The sequence below is a fragment of the Astatotilapia calliptera genome, chromosome 12 (genome assembly GCF_964374335.1).
Source record: "Astatotilapia calliptera chromosome 12, fAstCal68.1, whole genome shotgun sequence".
In the NCBI taxonomy this organism is placed as follows: Eukaryota; Metazoa; Chordata; class Actinopteri; order Cichliformes; family Cichlidae; genus Astatotilapia; species Astatotilapia calliptera.
Genome location: NC_137433.1, coordinates 15,800,245 through 15,819,345, shown reverse-complemented (window position 1 = coordinate 15,819,345; position 19,101 = coordinate 15,800,245). Strand labels below are relative to the sequence as shown.

Sequence of the window (19,101 nt, the reverse complement as noted above, 5' to 3'; positions counted from 1 at the left end):
TCCTTCTTTTCGACGAAAAATAATCCTGCCCCAAGCGGAGAAGTGGACGGTCGAATGATGCCAGCAGAGAGTGAGTCGGTAATATAGCGCTCCATGGACTTGCGCTCAGACTTGGACAGGCTGTACAGGCGGCTGGTGGGCAGTGTAGCTCCTGGAAGCAAATCAATGCCACAATCGTAAGGTTGGTGAGGCCGAAGCGATGAGGCCAAACTAGATCAACTAGCTAGATCATGGTATTCAGCCGGAACAACAGAGAGATCAGGAGCACAGACAGCATCCTTCGCCACAGTCGGCGTCAGATTGGGAACAGCTGACCGTAAGCACTGCTTGTGACACCACTCACTCCATCCCCCCACACTACCCTGGGCCCAATCTATCTGAGGGTTATGACGTTAAAGCCACGGGTAACCTAACACCAATGGAGTATCAGGCGCCTTAAACAGAAACAAACTTATATTTTCAACATGATTACCAGAAAGAACGTGAACGTGAAAGAACGAAAGCGTGATTTCATGCGTGCGATGCGTGACTTTGGCCAGCACTTCCCCATTGAGGGCAGACACATGTAAAGGAACATGCAGGGAAACAAGCGGGACCCCCAATCTCCTGGCTAAAGACTCGTCCATAAAGCTTTGTTCTGCGCCTGAATCCACTAGTGCGTTACAGGAATGAGTTATGGACTGAAAGATAAGCTTGGTGGGGTAGCTGAGGTGGGGTAACACATCTCCTGTCGCACCCATCAGTAACCCCACCGCTACTGACGGGCCAAATCTTTTAGCCGGGACGGGCAAGAGTCTGCAAAGTGCCCCTTCTTTCCGCATGCAAAGCACTCACCCATCTGTCATCTCTTCCTCCACCCGGAATCTAGCTGAATCTAGCTCGCCCTAGCTGCATCAGCTCCTCCTCCGTCTCCTCAAGCTCACGCTCCCCTTGTCCTCCCCCATCGGAAGAAGTGCTCAGCCAACCACCTGGGCTTCCTGTTGCCCGGCGGGCTTCCTCAGACCGCCCTCCATATTCTTGCATGTGGCCATCAAGGCTGATACACATATTAATCAAAGCATCCAACGATTTAGGTAATTCTTTGGTGGCCAACTCACGTCTGATTCCTTCATTCAGGCTATTGAGAAATGCCCCCCAAAGTGCTTTTTCCTCCCAGCCAGTTTCCTCAGCCAAGATCCAAAAATCCACAGAGAAATCCACCACACTCTTTTTGCCCTGTTTTAAAGAAAACAAACGGTGAGCAGCTGCATCTGGATTAGAACCTTTATCAAAAACACTGCGGAATTTGGTCAGAAAGTCAGGATAAGAAACATTGGGGTTGGAACGCAGCACTGCCTGAGACCACTTCAGTGCTCTCCCCGTCATGAGTTGCACCATGAGAGCAATTTTGGCACCGTCGGTAGCATAGGCTTGAGTCTGTTGGCGAAAACTCAAGTCGCACTGGGTTAAGAAGCCTCTACACTTATCTAAATCCTCTGAAAATTTTTCAGGCACAGGTAAGGTATGCTCACGCATGGGTGGAGGTGGAGAGGGAGGAAGAGGGCAGGCGGGTAAGGAGGGTAAATGAGGTGAAACATTAGCTGCTGCTGGGTGAGGGGAGTGCCACATACCTTTGAGTTCCGTTACTACCTGAAGCAGGGTGCCCTGTTCCTTAGAAATATGCTGAAGCATCTTCTCGTGTTGTTCCAATAGGTCCGCCTGAAGAGATAGCTCACGCTGTACAATCTAATTAAAACAATTAAAACCTCAAGGATTCGTAGTTTAGATTTAAAAGCACTTAATGAAATGAATTCAGTCATTTTCCATTCGTTCTGCAGTTTGTTCCAAGCCAAGGGTGCTAAATGGACAAAAGCTCTTTTACCAAATTCAGTTTGGGCAAATGGAAGAGAAAGCAACAATTTAAATGTATGTGAATGATAGATCATTCTGATTGGCACATTGACTTCAGGCTTATTTTTAATTGGTGGAGTTGTCTTCAGCAGACAGGTGGATTAAATCTAGGCAGCTGGAGTCAGTTGATGACTTTTAGAATCAACTTTTATGACTGGGTGATTATAGGGAGTGCAGAATTATTAGGCAAGTTGTATTTTTGAGGAATAATTTTATTATTGAACAACAACCATGTTCTCAATGAACCCAAAAAACTCATTAATATCAAAGCTGAATGTTTTTGGAAGTAGTTTTTAGTTTGTTTTTAGTTTTAGCTATTTTAGGGGGATATCTGTGTGTGCAGGTGACTATTACTGTGCATAATTATTAGGCAACTTAACAAAAAACAAATATATACCCATTTCAATCATTTATTTTTACCAGTGAAACCAATATAACATCTCCACATTCACAAATATACATTTCTGACATTCAAAAACAAAACAAAAACAAATCAGCGACCAATATAGCCACCTTTCTTTGCAAGGACACTCAAAAGCCTGCCATCCATGGATTCTGTCAGTGTTTTGATCTGTTCACCATCAACATTGCGTGCAGCAGCAACCACAGCCTCCCAGACACTGTTCAGAGAGGTGTACTGTTTTCCCTCCTTGTAAATCTCACATTTGATGATGGACCACAGGTTCTCAATGGGGTTCAGATCAGGTGAACAAGGTGGCCATGTCATTAGTTTTTCTTCTTTTATACCCTTTCTTGCCAGCCACGCTGTGGAGTACTTGGACGCGTGTGATGGAGCATTGTCCTGCATGAAAATCATGTTTTTCTTGAAGGGTCTTGTTCAGTGGTGGTCGTCTTTCAGCCTTTCTTACCTTGGCCATGTCTCTGAGTATTGCGCACCTTGTGCTTTTGGGCACTCCAGTGATGTTGCAGCTCTGAAATATGGCCAAACTGGTGGCAAGTGGCATCTTGGCAGCTGCACGCTTGACTTTTCTCAGTTCATGGGCAGTTATTTTGCGCCTTGGTTTTTCCACACACTTCTTGTGACCCTGTTGACTATTTTGAATGAAACGCTTGATTGTTCAGTGATCACGCTTCAGAAGCTTTGCAATTTTGAGACTGCTGCATCCCTCTGCAAGATATCTCACTATTTTTGACTTTTCTGAGCCTGTCAAGTCCTTCTTTTGACCCATTTTGCCAAAGGAAAGGAAGTTGCCTAATAATTATGCACACCTGATATAGGGTGTTGATGTCATTAGACCACACCCCTTCTCATTACAGAGATGCACATCACCTAATATGCTTAATTGGTAGTAGGCTTTCGAGCCTATACAGCTTGGAGTAAGACAACATGCATGAAGAGGATGATGTGGACAAAATACTCATTTGCCTAATAATTCTGCACTCCCTGTAGAACTGAAACCATTTACCCGTTTCTAGTGGATTCTCCCACATTTCAACTAATCTAACCTAATTTAATGTCTCTGTTTTAAATCTGACAGACACACAAACACAGAAGCACACTCACACAGACCATCTCACATACTGATACAGACATAAACACACAGACAGAAAAACACGCGCACACACACACACACACACGCATGCACACACACAGATAGACACACACACACGCACACACACACACACATACACACACACAAAAGTTGTGATTTTTTTTCTCCATTCACTTAAAAGGGAACCGTCTGAAAAAGTACACCAAACCAGCCACTTTGGATCCCTACTGCTCTGTAATACCTTATCACAAAAACATGATTTAAGGTTTATACGGGTCACAAGACTTTGGCTTGACAAAATCTATGTTTTGATATGTTTATGGTTTCTTCCAAGATTTCATGAAGAATTTTTATTTTTCATGGAATTTTCCTGTGACTGCATGATCACATGACCTGCTCTAAAAATTGAGTCTGGAGAATAATGTGAAAAAAAATATTTCTCTTTCTTTCATGCCCAAACCTTTTCTCTGACATGTATAATATTTACATTAAAATGTAGCCATTACTGTCCTCTTTCATGCAGTGTCATTCTCATTTAGATGGGATTTACAGTTCTGTCATAAATGTTATCAAAGTGCCTCCCCCATCTCTCTTTCCCATAGGAAACAATTTTAAAACAGCTCCCGAATTTTGGCTTAACTTCTCAGTCGGAAGCTGTCTTTACACTGTCACAATGTCCATATAATAAACTCTACAAATATGAAAATGGAGTAATTTTCCCTGCTCAAGGGAAAATAATTTTTCCAATATGACTTGTATTTTTCACTTGGGATGCATTTGTTTCAGACGTACATTTCTGTTTGTCGAGTCTGATTCTCAGGCTGTTTCCAAATTTAGGGGCTGTATCCTTAGGAGGACACATTACGTCACACCAACGCTACGAAGGCTGTTCAAATTCGACGGCTCCTCCAAATGCAGCCTAGAAATGCGCCCTCCTTTATATCAAATCAGTGATTTATAGCCGACCTGTCAAATGATTTATGACTTAGGAAGTAATAAAGGGAGGAATAAAAGTTAATGACAGTCATAACTTTTGTGAAATATCAAAAAATTATGATATTTCATAACTCGGTAATAATCAATAGTCAAAAATATGATCATGAAAATATTTCGATGGAATTGGATTACTTTTTTGACAAAAAGTTTACTTAGTTTTTTTTGATAAAAAATGCCACCTTATTGGACAACTGATTTTGGGGACCTGTGTGTGTGTGTGTGTGTGTGTGTGTTGTTGTTGTTGTTTTTTTGCTTTTTTTATACTTTCAGGAAGATTAACTTAATCAAAATAAGTCATCAGACAAGCAATTTTGATGGACACTAATTAAAGTAGATTCATGCACTTGACTGGTTGATTTACTGGTATTTTAATCTTTGCTAACACCACATGACCTTATTTAAAGTTTGACTTTGCCTACCAAAGCAGACTTTTTTGGCAGTTTAATCTAATGTATCGTGTCTGGGGGAAAAAAGAAAAACAACAACCCAAGAGTTAAATCTTTAAAGGCATCAGTTGCTATGTAACCATTGTTACATGTTAAAACAGTTCAATTAGAAAAAGAATGAAGAGGTATGGCTGATTTGACAGGGCTGACAGAGAAATGTGTATTAAACATGGCAGCATGTATGACTGCAGAGAGTCCCGTGAAAGCTTTCTTTTTCACATTACTGATGTTTTAACAAAAAGGAAGGTAACAACATTACAAGTTTTCGTGTTTGGATGTAAGATGCTGGTAAGTCAGATAGTCATATACTTTTTTATATTTCTTTTATGTTTTTGAAAATGATTTTAGTGTGATTATAAAAATAGAAGAATTCATGAACAAACAATAATGAAACTAGGAAGAGCCTGTGTTTGTACTTTAAAGAGGCACAGGAAGGTCTGGACTTTATCTGAAGACAGCACTTAAAGAGAAAACTGGAAACTGCTGCATTTGATTGTAAGAGGATGAGCCGCAGTCTAAAAGAGTCCACTAGATGGCCCTGAATTTCTAGTTCAGGAACTTGGATTTCACATGTGTCTGATGTCCTGGGTCTTTTTCCTTTTGAATGTTAAGATTGACCTGTTGAGAACCACAATTTTGCACAGAGATTTTGGAGAGCAGGTGCTTGAGCCAGCAAAGGGCACATAGGTTTTTACAAGATAAATAAGCTGAGCTCATTAGCAGTCCCTTTACATGCTTATGAATTTATTTATTTTAACACTGATACACTGATGCAGATGTCTATCACATCAAAATTCAAACCCAGCAGACTCCTACAGAATTATAAGTTCGCACGGAGACAATGGTATTTGTATTCATTATTTTTACATAGAGTTTTCAGGTGATAATAAATCTCCCTTACCCTTCTTACTGTTATATGGCCTGATGCACAACAGAAGAGAGCTGTTACCCTCTGCTGCCTGCTGTAGTTGCCCTTTTTTTCTAGTTTCTTTTACTGCATTTTTTTTGTCTGCAAATTAAAGGTGGGACCAGTTATAAAAAATAGTTATTGGACATTACTTTTTAAAATTATGAATTGATACAATGGATCAAATTTAAAATCAAAAATATGAAATCATAAAATATAAGTAATTGTTTTTAAAATTCTTGGAAAAAGAGCATTCATCAAAGAAGAGGCCTCGACCACCACCTGTATGGAGCCAAAGGAGTCACACACATCAAATAATTAAGTGTACAATAAAATATTGTTTGTTTTTCAAATATGACCACATATTTTCATTATGGTTGAAAATCACCTTCATGCCTACAAATATAATTCACTAATGTTTTCTGGGCTTCATCGAATTTACTGAGCATCTGTGCATGGAGAGACTTATCTCAGAGAAAACACAGGAATGATCAGTGAGAGCGTTATCAGACATCTGCGCCAGAGCAAATTAATAACAGATATTGGCAGGGGTTGTAATGTTTCTACAGTTCCCTCTGCCAGCACCTTTTGACAAAAAGGAAGGTAAAAGCGTAACATTTTCATGTTTGGATGTCACAGTGAGATGCTGGTTAGTCATATAGTCATATACTTTTTTATACTTCTTTTATACTTCTGAAATGATTTTAGTGTGATTATAAAACAGATTAAATCATAAAAAAGTAATAAAGAAACCAGGAAGTTACCATGTTTTACTATAAAGAGGCAGATGAAGGTCTGGACTGAAACAAAAGCTGGAAGCTGCTGCATTTGATTGTCAGAGGGTGAGCTGCAGTCTAAAACAGTCCACTAGATGGCCCTGAATTTGTGGTTCAGGAACTTGAACTTCACACATGTCTGATGTTCTGGGTCCTTTTCTTTTGTTAAGAGCTGTTGAAAATCAATCTGCCATTGTTCTGTGTCCAGTCTGTGTCTTCATGTCTGCCCTGGTCCCACGTCTCTGTGTTCCCACTGTTGCAGTGTCTGTCTCTGCTTCTGAGTCTGTGTCTATAAGTTTCCTGTTTTACTCTGAAGGTCTGTGTCTTATGTTAATGTGTTTTGCTTCCCTTGTCACGTTAGGCCTGATCTGTCCCAGCGTGTTTCCCTTCTGTCCCCCATTCCCTGATTGCTCCTCTGTGTGTTTAAGCGCTGTGTTTTCCTTTGTCTGTGCTGTGGTCTCCATCTTACTATACTGTGTTCTGCCGGTTAGCCTGTTTTTCTTTTGTTAATATTTGAAGTTTAGTTAGTTTTCTGTTCTTTTGCTGTGTAGCATTAAAGCTGTCGGGGCCTGGGGCCTGGGGCTCGCTCGGGCCCCTTTGGAGGTGGGGTGCCCCTGGCCTCTCGGCCTAGGGCTCGGTCACTCAGGCGCAGCTGGGGGCCGGCGGAGCTCACGGGCGCGTCACTGCAACTCCCCCTGACTTCTGCTCCGCGGCTGCTGGGCGAGCCCTCATCTGGGACTCTCCTCAGCTCTTACTAGGACAGTGGCGCGGCTGCCCCTCTGTTGGTCTTCCATGGTCTCTTGTGTTCTGGGGGCCTCTGGATGTCTGGAGTTTTGATCTCCTCCATACCCGCTTCACACCCTGGAGGACGGGGCTGTGGCCCCCCCACACTCCCTAGCAGATCATTACATGGAGAAACCTTTGGAATGCAAGCATGCTGATCCACACAGGTATGCACACATGGGTATTCACAGACGCGGACTAAAGCTTTCTTGGCTGCTGCCTCAAAGCACACTGTGCGCTGTCTATCTTGCGTGCTGCACAATATCGTTTATTACTTAGTAAATACTGATATCTATGACTAGCTAGTTTATTGTGATGGTATGGTGCTTTGTTTTCTCTATTATTATGTTGCTCTTTGTTGTTTGCTGTCTCCTCTGTTTGTTTTTGTTTGTTTGTTTGTTTGTTTTTTTTCTCCATACAGGTGACCCAGGAGTTGTTTTTTTTTTGTTTTTTTTTGTCTCTCTTCCCCCCCCTTCTCACCGTCTCTTCTCCCCTTTGGTTTTCTTTCTTTCTCTCCCCCTCTCTCTCTCATTCATTCCCCCTGTCCTATTTATTAAAAAAAAAAAAAAAATGACAAAGGATGAACTGAAGCTCTGCCATCACGTAATGTCGCATACTGCTGTTTCTGATGTCATTTAGAGAAAAAAAAAAAAAAAAAAAAGCATTAAAGCTGAGTTCTGAGTTCATATTCATCTCTGTGAGTCTGCACATTGGGTCCTCTATTCCTGCCTGCACACAGCCTTCATTTGACATAAATCCATTTTATATATGAAATATTTATGAATAGTAGTTTATTTAGGAATATTTATTTATAATTCTTTGTATTGTTCATTAATTTATTCATCCATCCATCCATCCTCATCCGCTTTGTCCGGGGCCGGGTCGCGGGGGCAGCAGCCTAAGCAAAGAGGCCCAGACCTTCCTCTCCCCAGCCACCTCCTCCAGCTTATCCGGGGGAATACCAAGGCTTTCCCAGGCCAGCCGAGAGATATAATCTCTCCAGCGTGTCCTGGGTCTGCCCCGGGGCCTCCTCCCAGTGGGACATGCCTGGAACACCTCACCCAGGAGGCGCCCAGGGGGCATCCTTGTCAGATGCCCGAACCACCTCAGCTGGCTCCTTTCGATGTGAAGCAGCAGCTGCTCTACTCTGAGCCCCTCCCTGATGGCCGAACTTCTCACCCTATCTCTAAGGGAGAGGCCAGCCACCCTTCGGAGGAAGCTCATTTCTTGTATCCGCGATCTCGTTCTTTCGGTCACTACCCACAGCTCGTGGCCATAGGTGAGGGTAGGGACGTAGATCGACCGGTAAATTGACAGCTTCGCTTTTACACTCAGCTCCCTCTTCACCACGACGGACCGGTGCAGCGTCCGCATTACTGCAGCTGCAGCCCCAATCCGTCTGTCGATCTCCGGCTCCCTTCTCCCATCACTCGCGAACAAGACCCCGAGATACTTGAACTCCTCCACTTGGGGCAAGAACTCATCCCGGACCCGGAGTGGGCACTCCACCCTTTTCCGGCTGAGAACCATGGCCTCAGATTTGGAGGTGCTGATCCTCATTCCCGCTGCTTCACACTCGGCTGCGAACCGTTCCAGTGCGAGCTGGAGGCCCTCACCCGATGAAGCCAACAGAACCACATCATCTGCAAAAATCAGAGATGAGATTCTGAGGCCACCAAAGCGAAAGCCCTCCGCCACTTGGCTGCGCCTAGAAATCCTGTCCATAAAAATTATGAACAGAACCGGAGACAAAGGGCAGCCCTGGCGGAGCCCATCACCCACCAGGAACGAGTCCGACTTATTGCCGGCAATGCGAACCAAGCTCTTGCAACGGTTGTATAGGGATCGAATGGCCCGTAGCAATGGGCCAGACACCCCATATTCCCGCAACACCTCCCACAGGACACCCCGAGGGACACGGTCGAATGCCTTCTCCAAGTCCACAAAACACATGTAGACTGGTTGGGCAAACTCCCATGCACCCTCAAGTATCCTGGAGAGGATAAAGAGCTGGTCCAGTGTTCCGCGACCAGGACGAAAACCGCATTGTTTCTCCTGTATCCGAGGTTCGACTAACGGACGAACTCTCCTTTCCAGCACCCTGGCATAGACTTTCCCAGGGAGGCTGAGGAGTGTGATCCCCCTGTAGTTGGAACACACCCTCCGGTCCCCCTTTCTTAAAGATGGGGACCACCACCCCGGTCTGCCAGTCCACAGGTACTGCCCCTGATCTCCACGCAACACGTAATTTATTCATGAAAATAAAAAATAATTGTTTTGAATTAATGAATTTCTTATTGCATGCTTTATTGTACAATTAATTATTGAAAAACAAAATGCGAGATTGTTTGTAATCTTTGCTAACCACAACATGACCTGATCGCTGGATTGAAAGTTTCGTTTTTTGCTTTAGCATCATTATTCCTGCGATGTCTTGACACAACTAAGTGTTTGAAAATGCTCTTGTGTTCCAAGCAAGCTTTTGTTTTCAAGCTACTCTGTCTCTTCTTATATGATGCCCTCCATTTATTTATAGTTCAGTTCAGTCATGACTGCAATTTGGTTCTCTTGTTAATCTTTAAGGTATGTTTAACCGCTGTTCACACGTGTGTATTTCTTTATCCCCCAACATGTTCTATTTAATATGCACTGCTATTGATTTATTTCTTATAGCAACATCCTTAAAAACACATTAGAGAAGAAAATATGATGATTGAAACAAGGTTATTTATGTTTTCTTTCCATTGTCTAAGCACAAACACTATAACAATTTTAAGACAAAACGAGTTTATGAAAATCAAACATCTCTTTAAGATTTACACCAACCTATAAAATATACTGTACAGAAATTTTTTGTTATAATGCTATTTTACATATTCACATACATACATATTTTGCACTTAGTGCAATATTTTGTCTCGTCACATACTGACTTAATTGCAATATTTACATAAAAATAGTCCAGTTTGACATCTTTACATGAATTTGAGGACATTTCATCACTCTGAAATTTTTACATGTTTAACAAAACAGAAAAGCCAAACATGACAAAGCGTCATAATAAGTGCCATTCACTGTGTGTCGGTAGTTTATATTTGGTGATTCTTGGCTGGTGTGTCAGAGCTTAGACGTCTATAAACCGCCTCTCCTTTACTGATGGAGCTCTGATCTTGTGTCGACACAGCGGGCAGGTGCCAAACTCTTGACAGACTCTGGAGTCACAGTGTTTACATAAACACCGGTGGCCACAAGGCAGTGTGATTCTGGCCTCCTTCACCATGCACACCACACAGACGTTATCTATAACCAGAAGAGAGAGACTCTAATTACAAATGCGACATCAGGCATATGTGAGACCACACTATTACAACTGATTTCACTGATCACACTCTGTGGTCAGAAATGTGCAACGGAAATCAGACATTAATGTTTGGAGGGACTGTTTTTACCTGCTGGGATTTCCATGTCAAGACAGGACATGCAGTCATCAGGTCTGAAGTCTGAAACATCAGGAACTGAACCAAAGTGACTGTAAGAATCAGGTGAGATGAGCGGTTCGGGTGCAGGACAGGATCTTCTAGTGCAAAGGAGCTTTGTTTTTTTGGAGCCTGCAGCAAAGACAAAAGCATATTTCAACAGTTAGTCATTGTTTATTGCTGTCAGTGCATATGAAATGCTCTGCCTTCACAGAACAGGAAAAACCTGCTGTAAGGCAGATAAAACTGTGGTTCTAGTGAACTTGCCTTGGAGTAAAATGGAGCGCGTCTTCCCGTAAATGTCTATCATGGCCCACAGCGGCTGGCTGAGGTCCACTCCTGTCAGCCACTTGTGCTGCCTGTTGCTGACAGCTACGTATATGCTGCCACCATGAGAAACCCAAAACTCCAGCTCTGAACCTGCTTGGCAGTAGGATTCATTTACAGGCACAGCCCAGTGTCCAGGTTTGTCAGTGAGGTTGGGGATGGCCAAGCAGGGCAGGGGCAGAGATCTGCTTGAGGGTGGCACAGTGGTAAAGCCCACACGCAGAGCTCCCTGCCAGTTGATCGAATCCCTCTCCACTCTCAGACGAATCCTCTCCTGGACTCTCACTGGACGGTTGCTGAACACCAGCCCATTCTTGAAGGTGTTATCAGTCTTCTCTGCGAGTCGACCTCCATGACTCAAGCGGACCTTTTCTCCCACAGCCTGACTGTCGAAGGACAGAGGACTGACACAGCGTGAGCTGCATCTGTGTGACACCTCTGACTTGCCAACTACACAGAATTAAATAAAACTTATTAGTGCTGATATAAAAATATTTCTTTGCATGTGATCAGATGCTTAAATATCATGCATACATTTAATGGTTTAATGGAAAATTAGTAGTCTGACTTACTATTAATAAAAGATAACTGAAAATAATGTGACAAGGTTTTCTGTCATGAGCTTATTTTACACCTTTAAGATGTTTCTGAAAAAGATTTTAGTGCAATAATAAAAGCTAATAAACTTGTAAACAAGTCGTAATAAAATTTGCAAACTCCTGTGCTTTCACTTTTGAGAATGATGTGACACTTTGGACTTCATCCTGATCATTAAATAAAGTGAACTAAGTTGCATTCAATGTCCACTAGGTGGCCTGTGATTATTCATTGTTTATGTCTCACACAGTTATTGTGTTTGCACTTTATCTTTGGCAATAAGCATTTCCTCTAAAATATAAACTTTATCTTTAAAGATTTTTGCATTTAATTCACAGCTTATAATTAAGAAATTTTTTTGCAGTCGTTTGCTAATCCTTACAGTACTTTGCCATTTTTCATATATTCTTTATTGTTTTCATTCAGTTTTCATGGATTTATTTCAATAGATAACAGCAGATTTTACATTCTTCAAAATTGCAAGTGAAAAACATCTGTTTCTCATATTTATGCACTATAATTTCCAAAGTCAATTATGTTGCTTGTTTTCATATAATATAAATAACTGTTTAGTCTAGTAACAATATAGAAACAGCTGACATTTGTTGATTTGGGTATAATAGTTATTGATTTACCAAACTGATATATAAAGCAGCTCTGTAACTTACATTTAAAAATCCTCATAGAGCGTGACCATGGCATTTTGAAGTTGTAAATAATACTTGTCAGCTGAGTCCTGATGGATGATAGTGTGTGTGCTCCTTTATAGTTTCCACATGTGGGTTGAAAACACAAACACTCCCAGCATAACCAGGAAAGGAAAAGAGGAGGGGCTGGGGAAGTGACTGTACATTCTGATGATGTCATTAACCTCCATTCACAGTTCAATGTCTGAGCTGAGTGAGGACATCAGGACACTCACAGTAACAGTCTTATTGAGCTTTTATGTTTTTGAAAATGATTTTAGTGTGATTATAAAAATAGAAGAATTCATGAACAAACAATAATGAAACTAGGAAGAGCCTGTGTTTGTACTTTAAAGAGGCACAGGAAGGTCTGGACTTTATCTGAAGACAGCACTTAAAGAGAAAACTGGAAACTGCTGCATTTGATTGTAAGAGGATGAGCCGCAGTCTAAAAGAGTCCACTAGATGGCCCTGAATTTCTAGTTCAGGAACTTGGATTTCACATGTGTCTGATGTCCTGGGTCTTTTTCCTTTTGAATGTTAAGATTGACCTGTTGAGAACCACAATTTTGCACAGAGATTTTGGAGAGCAGGTGCTTGAGCCAGCAAAGGGCACATAGGTTTTTACAAGATAAATAAGCTGAGCTCATTAGCAGTCCCTTTACATGCTTATGAATTTATTTATTTTAACACTGATACACTGATGCAGATGTCTATCACATCAAAATTCAAACCCAGCAGACTCCTACAGAATTATAAGTTCGCACGGAGACAATGGTATTTGTATTCATTATTTTTACATAGAGTTTTCAGGTGATAATAAATCTCCCTTACCCTTCTTACTGTTATATGGCCTGATGCACAACAGAAGAGAGCTGTTACCCTCTGCTGCCTGCTGTAGTTGCCCTTTTTTTCTAGTTTCTTTTACTGCATTTTTTTTGTCTGCAAATTAAAGGTGGGACCAGTTATGAAAAAATAGTTATTGGACATTACTTTTTAAAATTATGAATTGATACAATGGATCAAATTTAAAATCAAAAATATGAAATCATAAAATATAAGTAATTGTTTTTAAAATTCTTGGAAAAAGAGCATTCATCAAAGAAGAGGCCTCGACCACCACCTGTATGGAGCCAAAGGAGTCACACACATCAAATAATTAAGTGTACAATAAAATATTGTTTGTTTTTCAAATATGACCACATATTTTCATTATGGTTGAAAATCACCTTCATGCCTACAAATATAATTCACTAATGTTTTCTGGGCTTCATCGAATTTACTGAGCATCTGTGCATGGAGAGACTTATCTCAGAGAAAACACAGGAATGATCAGTGAGAGCGTTATCAGACATCTGCGCCAGAGCAAATTAATAACAGATATTGGCAGGGGTTGTAATGTTTCTACAGTTCCCTCTGCCAGCACCTTTTGACAAAAAGGAAGGTAAAAGCGTAACGTTTTCATGTTTGGATGTCACAGTGAGATGCTGGTTAGTCATATAGTCATATACTTTTTTATACTTCTTTTATACTTCTGAAATGATTTTAGTGTGATTATAAAACAGATTAAATCATAAAAAAGTAATAAAGAAACCAGGAAGTTACCATGTTTTACTATAAAGAGGCAGATGAAGGTCTGGACTGAAACAAAAGCTGGAAGCTGCTGCATTTGATTGTCAGAGGGTGAGCTGCAGTCTAAAACAGTCCACTAGATGGCCCTGAATTTGTGGTTCAGGAACTTGAACTTCACACATGTCTGATGTTCTGGGTCCTTTTCTTTTGTTAAGAGCTGTTGAAAATCAATCTGCCATTGTTCTGTGTCCAGTCTGTGTCTTCATGTCTGCCCTGGTCCCACGTCTCTGTGTTCCCACTGTTGCAGTGTCTGTCTCTGCTTCTGAGTCTGTGTCTATAAGTTTCCTGTTTTACTCTGAAGGTCTGTGTCTTATGTTAATGTGTTTTGCTTCCCTTGTCACGTTAGGCCTGATCTGTCCCAGCGTGTTTCCCTTCTGTCCCCCATTCCCTGATTGCTCCTCTGTGTGTTTAAGCGCTGTGTTTTCCTTTGTCTGTGCTGTGGTCTCCATCTTACTATACTGTGTTCTGCCGGTTAGCCTGTTTTTCTTTTGTTAATATTTGAAGTTTAGTTAGTTTTCTGTTCTTTTGCTGTGTAGCATTAAAGCTGAGTTCTGAGTTCATATTCATCTCTGTGAGTCTGCACATTGGGTCCTCTATTCCTGCCTGCACACACCCTTCATTTGACATAAATCCCTTTTATATATGAAATATTTATGAATAGTAGTTTATTTAGGAATATTTATTTATAATTCTTTGTATTGTTCATTAATTTATTCATCCATCCATCCATCCTCATCCGCTTTGTCCGGGGCCGGGTCGCGGGGGCAGCAGCCTAAGCAAAGAGGCCCAGACCTCCCTCTCCCCAGCCACCTCCTCCAGCTTATCCGGGGGAATACCAAGGCTTTCCCAGGCCAGCCGAGAGATATAATCTCTCCAGCGTGTCCTGGGTCTGCCCCGGGGCCTCCTCCCGGTGGGACATGCCTGGAACACCTCACCCAGGAGGCGCCCAGGGGGCATCCTTGTCAGATGCCCGAACCACCTCAGCTGGCTCCTTTCGATGTGGAGCAGCAGCGGCTCTACTCTGAGCCCCTCCCGGATGGCCGAACTTCTCACCCTATCTCTAAGGGAGAGGCCAGCCACCCTTCGGAGGAAGCTCATTTCTTGTATCCGCGATCTCGTTCTTTCGGTCACTACCCACAGCTCGTGGCCATAGGTGAGGGTAGGGACGTAGATCGACCGGTAAATTGACAGCTTCGCTTTTACACTCAGCTCCCTCTTCACCACGACGGACCGGTGCAGCGTCCGCATTACTGCAACTGCAGCCCCAATCCGTCTGTCGATCTCCGGCTCCCTTCTCCCATCACTCGCGAACAAGACCCCGAGATACTTGAACTCCTCCACTTGGGGCAAGAACTCATCCCGGACCCGGAGTGGGCACTCCACCCTTTTCCGGCTGAGAACCATGGCCTCAGATTTGGAGGTGCTGATCCTCATTCCCGCTGCTTCACACTCGGCTGCGAACCGTTCCAGTGTGAGCTGGAGGCCCTCACCCGATGAAGCCAACAGAACCACATCATCTGCAAAAATCAGAGATGAGATTCTGAGGCCACCAAAGCGAAAGCCCTCCGCCACTTGGCTGCGCCTAGAAATCCTGTCCATAAAAATTATGAACAGAACCGGAGACAAAGGGCAGCCCTGGCGGAGCCCATCACCCACCAGGAACGAGTCCGACTTATTGCCGGCAATGCGAACCAAGCTCTTGCAACGGTTGTATAGGGATCGAATGGCCCGTAGCAATGGGCCAGACACCCCATATTCCCGCAACACCTCCCACAGGACACCCCGAGGGACACGGTCGAATGCCTTCTCCAAGTCCACAAAACACATGTAGACTGGTTGGGCAAACTCCCATGCACCCTCAAGTATCCTGGAGAGGATAAAGAGCTGGTCCAGTGTTCCGCGACCAGGACGAAAACCGCATTGTTCCTCCTGTATCCGAGGTTCGACTAACGGACGAACTCTCCTTTCCAGCACCCTGGCATAGACTTTCTCAGGGAGGCTGAGGAGTGTGATCCCCCTGTAGTTGGAACACACCCTCCGGTCCCCCTTTCTTAAAGATGGGGACCACCACCCCGGTCTGCCAGTCCACAGGTACTGCCCCTGATCTCCACGCAACATGTAATTTATTCATGAAAATAAAAAATAATTGTTTTGAATTAATGAATTTCTTATTGCATGCTTTATTGTACAATTAATTATTGAAAAACAAAATGCGAGATTGTTTGTAATCTTTGCTAACCACAACATGACCTGATCGCTGGATTGAAAGTTTCGTTTTTTGCTTTAGCATCATTATTCCTGCGATGTCTTGACACAACTAAGTGTTTGAAAATGCTCTTGTGTTCCAAGCAAGCTTTTGTTTTCAAGCTACTCTGTCTCTTCTTATATGATGCCCTCCATTTATTTATAGTTCAGTTCAGTCATGACTGCAATTTGGTTCTCTTGTTAATCTTTAAGGTATGTTTAACCGCTGTTCACACGTGTGTATTTCTTTATCCCCCAACATGTTCTATTTAATATGCACTGCTATTGATTTATTTCTTATAGCAACATCCTTAAAAACACATTAGAGAAGAAAATATGATGATTGAAACAAGGTTATTTATGTTTTCTTTCCATTGTCTAAGCACAAACACTATAACAATTTTAAGACAAAACGAGTTTATGAAAATCAAACATCTCTTTAAGATTTACACCAACCTATAAAATATACTGTACAGAAATTTTTTGTTATAATGCTATTTTACATATTCACATACATACATATTTTGCACTTAGTGCAATATTTTGTCTCGTCACATACTGACTTAATTGCAATATTTACATAAAAATAGTCCAGTTTGACATCTTTACATGAATTTGAGGACATTTCATCACTCTGAAATTTTTACATGTTTAACAAAACAGAAAAGCCAAACATGACAAAGCGTCATAATAAGTGCCATTCACTGTGTGTCGGTAGTTTATATTTGGTGATTCTTGGCTGGTGTGTCAGAGCTTAGACGTCTATAAACCGCCTCTCCTTTACTGATGGAGCTCTGATCTTGTGTCGACACAGCGGGCAGGTGCCAAACTCTTGACAGACTCTGGAGTCACAGTGTTTACATAAACACCGGTGGCCACAAGGCAGTGTGATTCTGGCCTCCTTCACCATGCACACCACACAGACGTTATCTATAACCAGAAGAGAGAGACTCTAATTACAAATGCGACATCAGGCATATGTGAGACCACACTATTACAACTGATTTCACTGATCACACTCTGTGGTCAGAAATGTGCAACGGAAATCAGACATTAATGTTTGGAGGGACTGTTTTTACCTGCTGGGATTTCCATGTCAGGACAGGACATGCAGTCATCAGGTCTGAAGTCTGAAACATCAGGAACTGAACCAAAGTGACTGTAAGAATCAGGTGAGATGAGCGGTTCGGGTGCAGGACAGGATCTTCTAGTGCAAAGGAGCTTTGTTTTTTTGGAGCCTGCAGCAAAGACAAAAGCATATTTCAACAGTTAGTCATTGTTTATTGCTGTCAGTGCATATGAAATGCTCTGCCTTCACAGAACAGGAAAAACCTGCTGTAAGGCAGATAAAACTGTGGTTCTAGTGAACTTGCCTTGGAGTAAAATGGAGCGCGTCTTCCCGTAAATGTCTATCATGGCCCACAGCGGCTGGCTGAGGTCCACTCCTGTCAGCCACTTGTGCTGCCTGTTGCTGACAGCTACGTATATGCTGCCACCATGAGAAACCCAAAACTCCAGCTCTGAACCTGCTTGGCAGTAGGATTCATTTACAGGCACAGCCCAGTGTCCAGGTTTGTCAGTGAGGTTGGGGATGGCCAAGCAGGGCAGGGGCAGAGATCTGCTTGAGGGTGGCACAGTGGTAAAGCCCACACGCAGAGCTCCCTGCCAGTTGATCGAATCCCTCTCCACTCTCAGACGAATCCTCTCCTGGACTCTCACTGGACGGTTGCTGAACACCAGCCCATTCTTGAAGGTGTTATCAGTCTTCTCTGCGAGTCGACCTCCATGACTCAAGCGGACCTTTTCTCCCACAGCCTGACTGTCGAAGGACAGAGGACTGACACAGCGTGAGCTGCATCTGTGTGACACCTCTGACTTGCCAACTACACAGAATTAAATAAAACTTATTAGTGCTGATATAAAAATATTTCTTTGCATGTGATCAGATGCTTAAATATCATGCATACATTTAATGGTTTAATGGAAAATTAGTAGTCTGACTTACTATTAATAAAAGATAACTGAAAATAATGTGACAAGGTTTTCTGTCATGAGCTTATTTTACACCTTTAAGATGTTTCTGAAAAAGATTTTAGTGCAATAATAAAAGCTAATAAACTTGTAAACAAGTCGTAATAAAATTTGCAAACTCCTGTGCTTTCACTTTTGAGAATGATGTGACACTTTGGACTTCATCCTGATCATTAAATAAAGTGAACTAAGTTGCATTCAATGTCCACTAGGTGGCCTGTGATTATTCATTGTTTATGTCTCACACAGTTATTGTGTTTGCACTTTATCTTTGGCAATAAGCATTTCCTCTAAAATATAAACTTTATCTTTAAAGATTTTTGCATTTAATTCACAGCTTATAATTAAGAAATTTTTTTGCAGTCGTTTGCTAATCCTTACAGTACTTTGCCATTTTTCATATATTCTTTATTGTTTTCATTCAGTTTTCATGGATTTATTTCAATAGATAACAGCAGATTTTACATTCTTCAAAATTGCAAGTGAAAAACATCTGTTTCTCATATTTATGCACTATAATTTCCAAAGTCAATTATGTTGCTTGTTTTCATATAATATAAATAACTGTTTAGTCTAGTAACAATATAGAAACAGCTGACATTTGTTGATTTGGGTATAATAGTTATTGATTTACCAAACTGATATATAAAGCAGCTCTGTAACTTACATTTAAAAATCCTTATAGAGCGTGACCATGGCATTTTGAAGTTGTAAATAATACTTGTCAGCTGAGTCCTGATGGATGATAGTGTGTGTGCTCCTTTATAGTTTCCACATGTGGGTTGAAAACACAAAC

General features: G+C 42.0%; 2 protein-coding genes across 2 annotated transcripts; both read right to left on the bottom strand.

Moving 5' to 3' along the window:
• Positions 1 to 10,019: 10,019 nt before the first annotated feature.
• Positions 10,020 to 12,107, bottom strand: LOC145432364 (E3 ubiquitin-protein ligase NEURL3-like). The gene is made up of 4 exons (XM_080309149.1): positions 12,095 to 12,107; positions 11,056 to 11,565; positions 10,762 to 10,920; positions 10,020 to 10,612 (listed from the first exon to the last, which is right to left on the bottom strand). The coding sequence occupies exons 1-4, from the start codon at positions 12,105 to 12,107 to the stop codon at positions 10,437 to 10,439; spliced, it is 858 nt and encodes a 285-aa protein (XP_080165275.1). The 3' UTR covers positions 10,020 to 10,436.
• A 4,504-nt stretch (positions 12,108 to 16,611) lies between these two features.
• On the bottom strand, positions 16,612 to 18,699 carry LOC113033334 (E3 ubiquitin-protein ligase NEURL3-like). The gene is made up of 4 exons (XM_080309148.1): positions 18,687 to 18,699; positions 17,648 to 18,157; positions 17,354 to 17,512; positions 16,612 to 17,204 (listed from the first exon to the last, which is right to left on the bottom strand). Exons 1-4 carry the CDS (start codon positions 18,697 to 18,699, stop codon positions 17,029 to 17,031), a joined length of 858 nt encoding a protein of 285 aa, XP_080165274.1. The 3' UTR covers positions 16,612 to 17,028.
• Between the last annotated feature and the right edge of the window lie 402 nt (positions 18,700 to 19,101).

Coding starts and splice junctions, on each gene's coding strand:
- LOC145432364 (XM_080309149.1), bottom strand. Junction 10,921..11,055: donor GCGCTCCATTTTACTCCAAG/GCAAGTTCACTA, acceptor TCTTTGCTGCAG/GCTCCAAAAAAACAAAGCTC. Junction 10,613..10,761: donor TGACATGGAAATCCCAGCAG/GTAAAAACAGTC, acceptor TTCTGGTTATAG/ATAACGTCTGTGTGGTGTGC.
- LOC113033334 (XM_080309148.1), bottom strand. Junction 17,513..17,647: donor GCGCTCCATTTTACTCCAAG/GCAAGTTCACTA, acceptor TCTTTGCTGCAG/GCTCCAAAAAAACAAAGCTC. Junction 17,205..17,353: donor TGACATGGAAATCCCAGCAG/GTAAAAACAGTC, acceptor TTCTGGTTATAG/ATAACGTCTGTGTGGTGTGC.